The following is a 14,787-nucleotide window of genomic DNA, read 5'->3' on the forward strand; positions in this document are numbered from 1 at the left end:
CGCTAAGGATACGCTAAGGTTAAGCCCACGGGATGCTTCGCATCCACTGGGCTTAACCTTGATAAGCCTCCAATTTTTTCTAGTGCAAATACCGAAGCTCAAAGCACGTGCCTTCTAGCAAAAACCGATACGCACAGAATCTAAATCCTAAAAATGACGCAAAGTAATTATCACCAATGTATTAAAAGCAATCAATGCCGCACAGATTATAGGTGTGACACATATTCGCACGTGTTCAACCACGCGTCTGCGCTCTCACTTTTCTACCAAAGCAGTATTCCCGATACCAAAGTACAGTCAGTAAAACCGCTAATAGCTATTGGTCTTGCCACTTCCAAGCTATTATTTGAAGGCTATAAAGACTTAACGTGCCACTTTGTTGCATGTGTTGAAGCACGTGGCACGAAAGGGCGCTCTCACTATCCTGCAAAACCAGATATACACGAAACACACCCGCGCACACGAAAAAAAAAAAAAAAGATGAAAACTACCGAATTATTATTTAAAGGCTAAAAAAATCAGCAAATCAAAAAGACGCAAGCTCCAAAGCATGCACAAAAATATTATTTCTTCGCCAGCACGTAGCCCTGGAAAAACGCGTCCATCCGCCACAAAATCTCACGCCAAAAGTCAGTGGTGTGTAGCGCCTCTCGTGGAAGCTCGCCCCGACGAGTCAGTCGGGAAATTCGGCGACAAGGGAGTACTACGGCGATGGATTTTCCGTGAGTAACTTAACGCTGGGCTGATTAGTGCTCGTACGCTGGCCTGGCGAAGAGTATGAGGCGATCGCGGCCACAATCAGGTAGAAGGTTGTACGCCAGGAAATCGGAACCGGTTATTGGCTCAGCGATGTCGGCGATGACGAAATTTTAACGAAAACCATGACAGAAGATTTTAAGTTGGATGTGCCGAGAGAGCGAGTCGTGTAGGTCTTGATGGTGGACCGGTTTGCTGCACTGAGCTCGAAGGACGTGGACGGACGGTGATCGTGAACTCATGTATAGCAGCAAATGTCGGAGCCGCAATCGACGAGCAATTACTGTCTCGTTGTAACAACTTGATTTGGGCCAGTTGGCCCAACTTTGGGCGGGGATAAAGATGCGGCGACCTACAACAGGTTAGCAGCTCGCGGACGCGTTTACGAGCTGCCGTAGATGATAGGGGCGTAGCCACGGTGCTTATGGCCACGTGAAAGAGTCATTTACAGACTTTTTGAAGCAGTAACCCAAGGAATTTTATAAGACGGGAATCGCGCGACTCGTTAGTAAGTGGGGCAAATGTCTAAATGCTCATGGATACTGCTTTATACCCCGTTTGTCATATATTTGCATTGGCTCACTTTCATTTGACTCGCCTTCGTATGTTTTGCAGAACTACTGCTTTTGATGGGTGCTCCCTGCTGCGACTATAATGTCGGTGCTATTTCTTACAACACATGACTGCTGGCAGCTGCTCCTGAGCAATGCATCGGAACAAATGACAGCGTCATTGAGATTTTTCGCTGGCCGTTGTATATCTACAAAAATGTCAACAATCTTCTTGACTGACAAAGTTTCGTTAAAACATTTGTCCTCAACTTGTTCATTTCACGGCCTTTAGAATTTTCATATCAGCGGCATGCACACTGCTTCGCCGGTTTCGAACTGATATAGTTCTAAAGTTCGTGTGATATTTTCTTTACTTATTAAATAGACAAAAAACATGGAAGCATTGATGTCAGTTATTTCAGACGCAATTTTTGCGACATACGAGTGTATTATTTCATGAAAAAAATACATATTTTACTTGTCTTGACAGTGCGTAGCGTTCAAGAATTCGCTTCCAGCATCTTTCGCGATGGCAGTGCAGTTATTATTCATGTATTTGATCCCTCGACAAATTTTATGAGCAGCAGGCCGAGCTGCAACGTGACCTCCCCCTTTCCCCGAACGAAATTTCTGGCTACGCCACTGGTAGATGGTACCCTGACGTCCGGTCGAGCATGACGGTTGACAATTAAGGGATCTGTCTCTGAAGCGTCGATGGTAGTAGCAGAGCCTGGTGTTATTACGCTTCGTCGAGTAGGGGGTTGCGACTTTGAGTTCGGTCGCAGCGGGACAAGACTGCGGGTGTAGGTCCAGACGCTCCTTGGATGGATCTGAGCTGTCGGGTAATGTCGCTGCGGCGACGGTGCGTAATGTCAGAAGGCGTGTCGACGGGCCGAACGCTGGGTGGTAGCGATGGCATAAATACGTTGATTGGGTCGGCAATCTCCGCAAGGTAGTAGCGTAGACAACCTGGAGAATGGCCTGGGCATGCTTTGGTAGTCGCTGCAGCCACAGAATTCGGAGGAAGGGGTTGTGAGCCTGTGCATTGCCAGCGAGAGCGCGCATGTGGCGGAAGGACTGCCAATTGCTGGCAGACGCAAGAGTTCGCACTGGAACAGTTGACATACCTTCTGCTCTTCGAAGGTGGCAGACGTCTAATTAGTACAGCTTTGAGGTGCGGGTAAAGTTCAGCCGCTGGTGGGTTGGCGGAGATATCCCAAACCACGGTAGCGTTGTTCGTGTCGAAATGGGCGCGCGACAACGTAGTCGCCCTCCCCTCCCCCTCCTCCCCCCACATAGACGGGGGGGGGGGGGGCGCGGCTGTCGTCCTGCACGAGCTGGTGCTGTTGGATCAGTTGTTGCTGGGCTTGTAGTTCCTGCTGAAGCTGTCGCACAACCATGGCCGCGGTATGTGCGTCGTCCGGGCCGCCTCACCAAATGTGGGATTGCGAGGTGAGGGATCCCAACACAGAGTTCTGGCATAGGTAACCTCATGCTGGTTTATTCCTCAGTAAATAACAAGCGTAAAATGCATTACAACAGCGTCTTATGGAAGCCGCAGCTACCATAGAGAAACATATAGGTAAAGAGCGGACGCTCACGTAGCGCCCTGCGGTCGAGATACTCCACTGCCTCCAGCACACCCGAGCGGCTGGTCATACCGCCAATTTTGGCCTGTGATTTTGGACGCGTTTGTTTAGTTCTGTTTTGGTTTCAGTAGCAATGCTTTCTATTCTTTTTACCTCTGGCTGTTAAAATGTTCAACTACGTCGCCTATAGTGGAGCTCAAAGCTTTAATATTTTACTTTTAAGTATGCCGTACATTGTAATGGTTGGGGTCGGGCATGAAATAGATGGTAGCTGGCCCATGCCGTCGTCCAACTTATCCACGCTGAGGACGCTGTTGAAGGGAGAGACTTGTTCTCGTCGAGAACGATGAATGTGGGATTTATTTACAATATCTACATGAGAACGTTACAGTTCATCAGTCTAACATGACTGAAAGAAGAATGCACACCAAGCAGCCGCGCCACGGCTGCTTATAAACACTGTCCTCCCTAGATCCCTTGGTGAGGGAAAACGGCCGTTCGACCAAACGGAGCGTCCAAAGTCATCGTAGCCGACCCACCTTTGAGGGGGAGGGTTACGACCTCACTTCCGCACAGGTTGCACTGACCACACCAAGGTGAGAGGGTTCTCGCATACATAGGTCTTGAACCGAGCAGGCGCCTCTTTATCCCAGAGTTGACCCTGCAGTCAGTGGCCGCCGCGTCTGTCCATTGATTGACGACCTTTAGGCTGCGTGAGACGGCACCGCAACATATCTTCTCGGAGCTCCCCTGCTCCAAACAGACCGTGACGGTGTGGGCATACACACTAACAATACTTGCTCCGCCGACTGCGTCTAGCCATCTCGGCGCCATTCCGTTGGGGACGCGGCGCATTGTCCTCCTTACAAAAAGAGTCGCCGCCGCAGCCATGGTGGCGCCGATGTCCTGTTGACTCGGCGCATCGTTGTTTTCACAGAGTTGCCGCCGCAGACATGCCGGCGCCTTTACGACGGTCGCTTCCCCGAAGATCGCCAGCCCTCGCCGGTCGAACCTAACAACATACAGACGTAATAAACTCGAGGATCGTAACCTGTTTACCGGAAAGACCACCAAGCTCCTCGAACAACCTAAGCAAGGCATAATTGGCTCATGCAGATTGGAAAAATGTGATCAGAGTTGTTCTTATTGCAACTTTTTGCCATTTTTGAGCCACGTTTCTCACTTGCACGCAACAGGAAGCAGTGGTTCCATATAAGAAAGTTTATTTTTCCTTGTTTACATTGGGAATTGCACAGAAAAAATTCTGGATCACACACTCGATAAAGACACGGACAGGCACATACCAAAGACGCATACCACAACAAGAATATTTTGGCCATGGCAAGCAACGCGCTAAAGGGACACTAAAGGTATAATAAGTAAACGTGGACTATTGAAATGCCATCCCAGAAACTTCGAAACGCTTGTTTCATGCGAAGAAGAGAAATATTTAAGAGAAAATGCGTTCTGAAGCGTCCGCGTACCTCTAGCGCAGTTCAAATCGCCCGCCCTCCGATCGAGGAGTGGTGACGTCATGATCTCATAGGGACGTTGCGCCGTCGGAAGGGAAAGCGCGTGACGATAAGCCGGTTCTTTATTTTATGACGCCAATTTTGACGCTCGTTGCAATGGACGACCCTGACAACGACACACTGGCTCGCGATGCTGAGCGCTACTTCAGCGATTTAAGCACTGATGAACGTGACTTGCTGCTGAAGGCTCGCGCTGCCGGCGTCGTTGCACACTACTACGACGGCAAATGTATGTCATGGCTGTACATATTCGCAGATTTGTAGCTTTTCCTTCGTGAAAACCAAATGCCGCACTCACCGCCCCGGGGCGCCTTCGACCTGCAGTTGTTCTTGCGCTTCGGAGAATGCAGGCAAGACCGACGGAACAGCGCTACGGGAAAGCATTGCTTTGAAACATACCCCACACGACTTCAGTAAGTCGGCGTTGAACTCGTAATCCTCTGGACGAAATTGCAGCGACCACACTATGCAATTTTTCGGCTCCTTGCCATTGCTATGTGGCAGAGGTGCTGCACTTCACCACTTCGAACGGAGAGGTTCACTCGTTGGCACACAGTGATAAGTAACGTTGAATTCGCCGCTGCAACTGCCCTTGACGAAGTTCTACGGACCGTTCGCGCATCCCACGATATCACATGGACGTGGCATTCTCGCTGCTTGTTCCAAATGCAAGTTTCGCGAGCCAGCAGAGCCAGCGCAGCACGACGCGATAACGAAACAACTGAAACTCCAAAGCGCGCGCGGCGCAGAGTCGAGAAAAGTTTACACTCCAAAGGGTGTAAACTTTTCTTACACCCTTAAAACGGCTGCACCCTTTGGGGTGTATATTTGTCCCACAACAATAATCGTCATCTGCCTTGCTTGCGTTTCCTTTCCTGAAAGCTCGGCGCTCGCTACTTTCCTGTCGAGAATGGTGCGTCACACTGATAACGCGCATGTCGTTCGTGACTGGGAAGTACCGGGCTCGCAGCGTTAAAGAAAGGAAACGCGGGCAACACGGATGACGATTATTGTTGTGGGACAAGATAAGCCCCAAAGGGTGTAAATTTTTCTAAGAGTGTAGAGTGTACACTCTTAAAACGGTTGCACCCTTTGGGGTGTATATTTGTCCCACAACAATATTCGTCATCCGCCCAGATTGCGTTTCCTTTCTTGAAAACTCGGCGCTCGCTACTTTCCTATCGAGAATGCTGCGTCACACTGATAACGCGCATGCCGTTCGTGACTGGGAAGTACCGGGCTCGCAGCGTTAAAGAAAGGAAACGCGGGCAAGACAGATGACGATCGTTGTGGGACCAGATAAGCCCCAAAGAGTGTAATTTTTTAAGAGCACTCTTAAAACGGTTGCACCCTTTTGAGTGTATATTCGTCCTACAACAATAATCTTCACCTGCCTAGCTTGCGTTTGCTTTCTTGAAAACTCGGAGCTCGCTACTTTCCTGTCGGGAATGCTATGTCATGCTGATAACGCGCATGCCGTTCGTTACTGGGAAGTACCGGACTCGCCGCGTTAAAGACAGGAAATGCGGACAAGACAGATTACGATTATTGTTGTCAACAGGGTGTAATTTTGCTTAAGAGTGAACTCTAAGAAATTTTACACCCTTTGGGGTGTTTATCTGCCACACAACAATAATCGTCATCTGCCTTGCTTGTATTTCCTTTCTTGAAAACGCTGCGCCCGCTACTTTCCTGTAGGGAATGCTATATCATGCTGATAAAGCGCATGCCGTTCATTACTGGGAAGTACTGGGCTTGCAGCGTAAAGAAAGGAAATGCGGGACAAGACACATGACGTTTATTGTTGTGTGGCAAAATACAACCTAAAGGGTTTAAAGTTTCTTATAGTGTGTACCTGGCGATCCGTGAACTGCGTCGCAAGTCTCATGATCTCTTGAGGGGACACGCTTATATCCACCTTGCTGCAGTGGAAAGGCGCCCGTAGCTAATCTAGGAGTGCTTTTATCAGCTGTTCATGAGCTCTATTCTGGACATTCCGCCATTTTCTTCGAGGCGTGACATGGGCGCGACGTGTACAAAATGGCGCTGGTGGCCCCATTTTGCTTTCGTGTCGCGCAAATTTGACAGTTTGCCTAAGAAACTGAAATAAAGACACTGAACCTAATGTGCTTAATAAAGCAAAACAATTTTTCTCCCCAGTAAAAATAAACCACTAGCACAAAGAGCATGATTATTCAGTCGAAAAGGCTTCTCGCTTCCGTCTGTTGCGTACGAGCCAGCATCCATGTCCCCAGGAAACGTAAAAAGTCATCGTGTATTCGCGACAACGCGCTGGTTTTCTACCTTGAAATAACGTATGCGACCTACCAGTGGTGATAAGCGCTAGTTCCAGGGCGCGTTATAGCTATTTCGTGAAATGCAAGTGACTTAGCCTGACTCGGCTGGCTGACAAACGGCCGAATATCACCGATGGCGTTGCGCGCGCCAGATGTATCCGCTTGTCGGACGCTAGCACCGGCGTCGCCATCTCTTGTTCTATTCGCTGTTTACCCGCACCACGAGAGAAAACTTCAAGGCTCTGCCTTCCGTGGATTTCTTTTTATAAATTAAAAAGCTACCATTGTCATAACCTCTGATGATGTGAAAAGTAATTAATCTTGATTACAATACAAACACAGCAGTGAAAAGTGGACAACCTTGCAGGAAGTTTTCTCTGTTCAACCAATATTATTTCATATAGATGCGTTCTTTTAAAAAATGATGGCCGGAAACACATATGCCAACACCACCCAAAAGCAGTACAGATACTATTGGCGTGCGTTATGAACAAAAGATTTTCATGGCACCAAACGATGGGGGAAATTTGGCGATACGCATTTCTCTCATCCGCCATTGCATATGGCTGCTCATTAGCATAATTCAAGCGGCTCGTCGCACCACAAATTATGGCCAAAAATTTCTGCAATGGCGGCTCAGCGCAACGCCATGCAACATCAAATTGACATTTACAAAATGGCCCTTCCTTTGACATGCTCCCCAAGGCACATTCCTTCAGCCAATCATCAAGCTCACATGGCACCTAGGGTGCCTCGATCCGCGCTACTTTGTACAGGGTGGTGACAAGTCCGGCAGCGCCGCCATATTGTGTCGGAGCACGTAACGGCGCGCTATGGCAGATACCGCAAATTTAGGATCTGAGTTTACTGATTCTAATAAAGTTAGCTTATTTGGGGGGGGGGGGGGATTTTACGCGTTTGTGTATCATTATATTTGCATCACACCTCAAAAGCAGAGGAGGTGAATTGAACGTTGGTAATAAAGCAAGGGCTAGAGTAAGCTTAGAGCTTCACAGACCACGAATTGTTTTCGGTGTGTCTTCGCTTATTTCATGAAATGTTTCGAAATAAAGTTTGCGCTTGTGGGCCAGGCTGAACGTTTATGGAGCTACCATTCAAAATACAGGCGCAGAAGGACGTAATCACCGCAAGACGTTTTCAACTACGTTGTAAATCAGATAAGTCATGAATTGCAAGATCAGCAAACAAGGCAAAAAAAGACATAGCAGCGTTAGTGATAACTGTTTTCTTCTTCTTCTTCTTCTTTTTTTTTTTTTGAGGGAGACATAGCGCTTGCAAAATGTACCACTGCGAAAGAACATGTGCGCTATAAATGCAAGGTGTGGTGTACTTTCTTACACACTGACAAATTAAGGAAGGAGTCACAGCCGCGGTCAAGCTCCACACCTTTTCTAATTTCCATCTCATCCATGAAATGAATGCAGTCCTTTTCAATGTTGGTCATTGCTTGACAGTTTTGTCTCCATGACACTAAGGATTTCAGTGAGGATGCCAGGCTTGAAAGAAAAATGCTGTAGTCGTCTGCACAGCGTTCGTCGTGAAGGTAATGGGTTGCCTTGTTCCAACAGCAAGTCATACCCAGTTGAACCACATGCAAACTTTAGTTGCAGTGCCTTCTTTATGGTCTGACTGTTCCAGATACAACCTTTCCTGTTAGTTTTTTGCAAAGCAGCTTTCTGATCATCATTAAGAAATTTAAGGTTCGCGTTCAATGAAGAAAGGTTCTCCTCCAGCATTCTCGCTTTTTTTTTAACTCGCCGTCAACTTCTTACTCGCCTGCATCAGGCTTTCTTTCAGTTTGTTGTTTTTTCTTTCAGCATCTTGAAGTGCTTTACACAGTTCACTTGCAGACATAAAGGAGATATTTGTTCCAAAGCTGCAGAGCTCGTGCATATTTTCTTGGGAGGACCACTCTTCTTCGCTGCTCTCCGTAGAAAACATCTGAGCATCTGGTTTTCTTGTTGAGTGAAGTGGTGGTGTGGTTTCATTCCCTTGAATTTTAACACCAGCCAGGGGAGGTCGAGATGCTGGCTTCTTTCTCTGCATAGGTGCCGCTGCGCAAGACCAAAAAACAGACTGTCAGATGCTAGGCGCGGAACTTTAATTTTCATACAAAAAAGAAGGCCTCTAGCGCTATCGCACTCACTCACCCGTGAAGTCGAAGAGTGTGGGCAGAGTGCTTGATTTAAGAAGCCGACGACCATCTTGCAGCCTCCCCTCGAAGTGGTCGTCATCAGTGAAGATAAAAGAAAAAGAAAATGTTTTGAATGTTTGAGTCACGAGACTGTAGGTACAGAAGGATTGCACTGAGGATACGAGAGGCAAACTGCAACCCCATTTTATCCGGCTTAGATTGTCAAGTTGCCTAACTTCACGATAAAATTAAATGTAAGCATGAAGGCCACTTAAAGCGCGAATCCAATACATGAATAGAAAGCAAGACACATACCTTGCAAATTCTTGAATTGTCCGTGGCTTTCCAACAGTCGCGTTTCACCTGGATTTCCCACTTTTTTCTGTGTTCTGAATCACGGGGAAACCGAAGGCACCTATGACCCTTCTCTGTTGCTCTGGGGCACAAAGGTACGCAGCAGCCTAGCATGGTAGAGTTTGCTGGCTATTAAACTGTGACACACACTTCACTGCGCATCCCGAACCATACAAGTCACCCCAGCAAATATGGCAGTGGCATGGCGCGGGCCTGGTCAAAAGGTGTCGCCATCCTGTACGGCGGGAGGCAGCGCTGACATCGAGGCACCCTAATGGCACCTATCGTGGATCGCCGCCATATATTCGCAAAATTGTAGATGCATTGCACTGGCTTCTGTACGCTACCGCTGATTTTCTTTTTGAAGCACTAACGTCGCAATATAGCAGCCAAGGACCAAAAAAATGTATTAGTTGATAAAATTTGTAGCCCCACGTCACATTTCATCATCTTGATGAAAATGCAAAATTGAACTGCCAAAGACCAAAAAAATGTATTATTCTATAAAATTTGCAGCCCCACATCACGTTTCGTCATCTTGATGAAAATGCAAAAGGCACAAATTTCGAGGCACGTGAGCTCTCAACAGCCAATATGAGAGTCAACATGGCGGATAATGGCGGCCGTGCTGCCATGCATGTCGAGAACAGAGCCTCATGTCAAGACCTAAAAGGTGCGGCTAGCAGCCATGGAAGCAGCGCCTCACTGTGCGAACCGGTGACTTGGCAGAAACTATGTAGTAGTGGTGGCGATAGTGTATCGCCATGATGCAACAGCCTGTGGACAAAAGATAACCAATTCAGAGTTGTGATAGCGTAGCAGTTCTATTCCAATTCTATTCCTTTTCGTGTTTCGTTAATGGTTGGTACGGGGAATACATAATATTGTCATCAGTGCTCAGCTGGTCGTGATAAGTGGATTGTAAGAAAGGAATAGAATTCAGCCAAAGGAATGGCTACATTATACCTGCCATGGTCTCTTGTTGGCTTTGTGACCAGCTGCCACATTTACTATGCTTTTACATGAATGTGCAGCAGACAGCTAATTAGATGTGTGCAAAGTTTTTGCTGTTTGCTTTACAGACATTTGCATGATGAACAGCAAAGTAACATTGTACTTTTGTTAATATGCATTCTGATCAAACTTGATGACAATTCTTTATTTTACTGATTTCTTTTTCTTCATTTTTCAGACTCTGATCAACATGGCCTATTGCTGCCTGATCCTGATTGGCAAAGTCATACAGAAGCTTGTATTTGGTGAGCTTCGCGTCTCCGAGCAACAGGTAAGGGGCAAACGCAGTCATATATTTTTAAAGAAAAAAAAAAACGCCTTTCATATTCTTTAGTTATTATCATCTCTACTTGCACTTTCTTGTTGAGCGGCATCAGTGGCAATTTATTTAACACTAACACAAGTTTAAAAGCATGATAGGAGTATGTCCCTGGCATGTGGGGTAGTGAAAGAAGCTTTGCAATGATAATTTTTATTTATTGCTACTTGACTCTGAAGCATAAAGCTATCGCATGGGAACAGGAGGTTTGGTATGTGCCATAGTAGACAATGCATCCATGAGTAGTGAAATAGAAAATGAAAGCAAAATGTATACAAGTGAAGCACATACAGTCATCACTGTTCACTGCAGAAACAAAAGCAATAAGGAGGAAATGAAGCCAGATAAGCATAAATGAGTAGTACTTAAGCTGTTCAGTGTAAAAGCTCTTCACAGAATATTTGCACAGGTTGCCGTTACATAAATGAAGCTATACTATCAAAACATCTATTCATGCTACATAGCAAGAGATTGTCAAGCAGCAATCGAGTTTGTTCAATTTGTGCAGATATGGTTAAGGAAAGAAAGATGTTCTGGTACATGACATAGACAAGGGGTATCTTAAGAGATGACAGCAGGAAAAGGTGTACAGCAGGCACAAGCAGTTACCGTAAAAACCAGAATATAGGCCAGACCAGAATATAGGTCAACCCCCCTTCCCCCAAACTTTAATTCTAAAAAAAGAAATGAGAAATAAAAACTGGTACAAGCCAGTAAAAAATGACCGGTATATAAGGCAGGGGTCGGCTCTTTGCCGCAGTTTTTAAAAATATGTGCGACCTATAGTCCGCTTTTTACAGTAGTTTGGTGATGTGGTGGAATGGGTAGGAAGACAGTGTGCTAATTTAGGCTGAATGGTACGCACTTGGGAAAAGAAACAGTTCTTTTGAATGGGACAATAAGAGATGACAGACACAAGCGCTGTGTCTATCGTCTTCCATGCTTAAGTTACAGCATTGAATACTATAGCTTAAAGCAATGTAGCCAGCCACTTTCCGAATTTCCTAATTGAAGCCTGCGAAGTCCAGATGAACAGCGAAGTTCTTAGCCTTAGAAAGCATGAACTCATGGGCACATTATGTGATGCTCATTACATTAAGCTCATGGGGACATTACGTGAGCGAGCACCAGCAAACCATTTAAGGAGGGCTTCTTCAATGTCGGCATACATTCCTTTTTGAAGTCATTTCCTTGTCAAAGGGTCAGTGTTCATCTTCCAACTCAAGATCTTCTCCTTCTCTTTAATAATGTTCTAAATTGTGGACTTCGACGAGCCATATTTTTTTGAGAAATTGCTGTTCCTTGCACCGTGAGCAAAATGCGGCTGCAATCTTTTTTTTTTTTTTAAATTTCCATTGATTTCCTTAAAACAGTTGATGATGATGGGCCCGGGTTAGAATCAGCCAAGCTGGACACATACACAACTGAGGCAAACTGAAACTGCAGCAAGGCATCAAAGAGCGACAAGAAAAAGCATAAATCTGACTCACTTCAATTCCAGACTGCCTTCCGAACTCGGAGCTTGGAGGCGAGCTCGGAGCTGTGATATGCTTGTTCTAGCTGAGACAGGCTGCCATAGACACATCAAAATGATGACTGTCACGCTATCTTAATTCGTAATAACCGAGCATTCGTTATAACTGGAATCGTTATAAGTGGGCTCTACTGTTAACCCAGATTGCTTATTGGGGATGTTGTTTTAGCTCCCATAGACGTGGTGCAAAAGAATTTAAAAAAAAACTGTTAACCACAAATCATTTCATTTATGCACATCGTTTAACGTGAACCGTTATAGTGGTACACGAACTACCTTTCTGTTGCACCTTTCTGGTGCTCATATATATTTCTATGGGACAAAACTTTCATTACTTCAATCCTGAAATAATAATTCAAACTTGATTGGTGAGCATACATGTGCTTGACCCCAATGGCGACCCCAATGGCTGGAGCATCTGTCATGGTGGCACTAAGGGACAATGAATACTGAGGTCCCCTAGATAAATTTCAAGTTAGCACAATTCCCTTTTCCTTCTCCCCTTCACTGATCGTCCTTCATGGAGCGCAGTTAGTGTCGCCAAAAGGTTACAAACCTCTCAACATGCATGCGGAAACAAATAGCTTCTAGTTTGTGGTGTACATACTACGTTTATTCTTAATACTCGTTTTGAAACTGTATTCCGTGCAGTAAACCTTATTCTTGCATATATTCTCATAAACCGTGTTAAGTGAAAAAACTTTGGAACCTTTTTTATATCGTGTGATTGCACTAAGCTAATCACACATTGGAAATGGCACGAGAGTGCAAAGATGAGGAGGGCGGCAGCAAGGTGACAGAATGGTGCTATGCAGAAACTTCTTATCTAGGGATCTTAGTGAATGCATCAAAGACATGGGATCTCATGCCGAAAGTGCTTATTTTGGCCTGCCTTCAGCAGGTTTCGAAGCAAAACGAGCAGCTCACAATGCAAGGTACCATACTAACGAGACTGACATGCATCACAGGACAAACTGATCAACTGGTTTAATGTGGGCCACCATCCTCTTTGTGAAGATAAGGAGGAAGCCTCAAAGCAGGGAAGAAGAAACTAGGAATAGTCAAGAATCAGATGTATCGTTAAGAGACAAAGCCGGCAATATCATTACTAATATGGATGAGATAATTCAAGTGGCTGAGGAGTTCTATAGAGATTTATACAGTACCAGTGGCACCCACGACGATAATGGAAGAGAGAAAAGTCTAGAGGAATTTGAAATCCCACAGGTAACGCCGGAAGAGGTAAAGAAAGCCTTGGGAGATATGCAAAGGGGGAAGGCAGCTGGGGAGAATCAGGTAACAGCAAATTTGTTGAAGGATGGTGGGCAGATTGTTCTAGAAAAACTGGCCACCCTGTATACACGAGGCCTCATGACTTCGAGCGTACCGAAATCTTGGAAGAACTCTAACATAATCCTAATCCATAAGAAAGAGCACGCCAAAGACTTGAAAAATTATAGACTGATTAGCTTACTGTCCGTTGCCTACAAACTATTTACGAAGGTAATCGCAAATAGAATCAGGAACACCTTAGACTTCTGTCAACCAAAGGACCAGGCAGGATTCCTTAAAGGCCACTAATAGACCATATTCACACTATAAATCAGGAGATAGAGAAATGTGCGGAATATAACCAACCCTTATATATAGCTCTCATTGCTTACGAGAAAGCGTTTGTTTCAGTCAAAACCTCAGCAGTCATGGAGGCACTACAGAATCAGGGTGTAGACGAGCCGTATGAAAAATACTGAAAGATATCTGTAGCGGCTCCACAGCCACCGTAGTCCTCCATAAAGAAAGCAACAAAATCCCAATAATGAAAGGCGTCAGGCAGGGAGATACGATCTCTCCAATGCTATTCACAGCGTGTTTACAGGAGGTATTCAGAGACCTGGATTGGGAAGAATTGGGGATAAGAGTTAATGGAGAATACCTTAGTAACTTGCGATTTGCTGATGATATTGCTTTGCTTAGTAACTCGGGGGACCAATTGCAATGCATGCTCACTGACCTGAAGAGACAAAGCAGAAGGGTGGGTCTAAAAATTAATCTGCAGAAAACTAAAGTAATGTTTAACAGTCTCGGAAGAGAACAGCAGTTTATGATAGGTAGCGAGGCACTGTAAGTGGTAAGGGAATACATCTACTTAGGACAGGTAGTGACTGCGGATTCGGATCATGAGACTGAAATAATCAGAAGAATAAGAATGGGCTGGGGTGCGTTTGGCAGGCATTCTCAGATCATGAACAGCAGGTTGCCATTGTCTCTCAAGAGAAAAGTGTATAACAGCTGCGTCTTACCAGTACTCACGTACGGGGCAGAAACATGGAGGCTTACGAAAAGGGTTCTACTTAAATTGAGGATGACACAATCAGCTATGGAAAGAAGAATGATGGGTGTAACGTTAAGGGATAAGAAAATAGCAGATTGGGTGAGGGAACAAACGCGAAGTAATGACACCTTAGTTGAGATCAAGAAAAAGCAATGGGGCATGGGCAGGACATGTAATGAGGAGGTAAAATAACCAATGGTCATTAAGGGTTACAGACTTGATTCCAAGGGAAGGGAAGCGTAGCAGGGGACGGCAGAAAGTTAGGTGGGTGGATGAGATTAAGAAGTTAGCAGGGACAACATGGCCATAGTTAGTACATGACCGGGGTAGTTAGAGAAGTATGGGAGAGCCCTT

At 45.6% G+C, this 14,787-nt stretch overlaps 1 protein-coding gene across 3 annotated transcripts in view; it reads left to right on the plus strand.

The window, feature by feature from the left end:
• Positions 1-14,787, plus strand: part of LOC135898011 (E3 ubiquitin-protein ligase AMFR-like) — a 211,680-nt gene that overhangs the window by 109,205 nt on the left and 87,688 nt on the right. For all 3 annotated transcript variants that reach the window (XR_010563233.2, XM_065426724.1, XM_065426725.2), the window contains exon 2: positions 10,427-10,519. Coding sequence is in view for 2 of the 3 variants with exons in the window: in XM_065426724.1 (XP_065282796.1) it covers positions 10,427-10,519 (93 nt within the window). In the remaining variant the exon portion in view is untranslated. The remainder of the gene's footprint in view (positions 1-10,426; positions 10,520-14,787) is intronic.

This window comes from Dermacentor albipictus, chromosome 1 (assembly GCF_038994185.2).
Source record: "Dermacentor albipictus isolate Rhodes 1998 colony chromosome 1, USDA_Dalb.pri_finalv2, whole genome shotgun sequence".
NCBI classification, from domain to species: Eukaryota; Metazoa; Arthropoda; class Arachnida; order Ixodida; family Ixodidae; genus Dermacentor; species Dermacentor albipictus.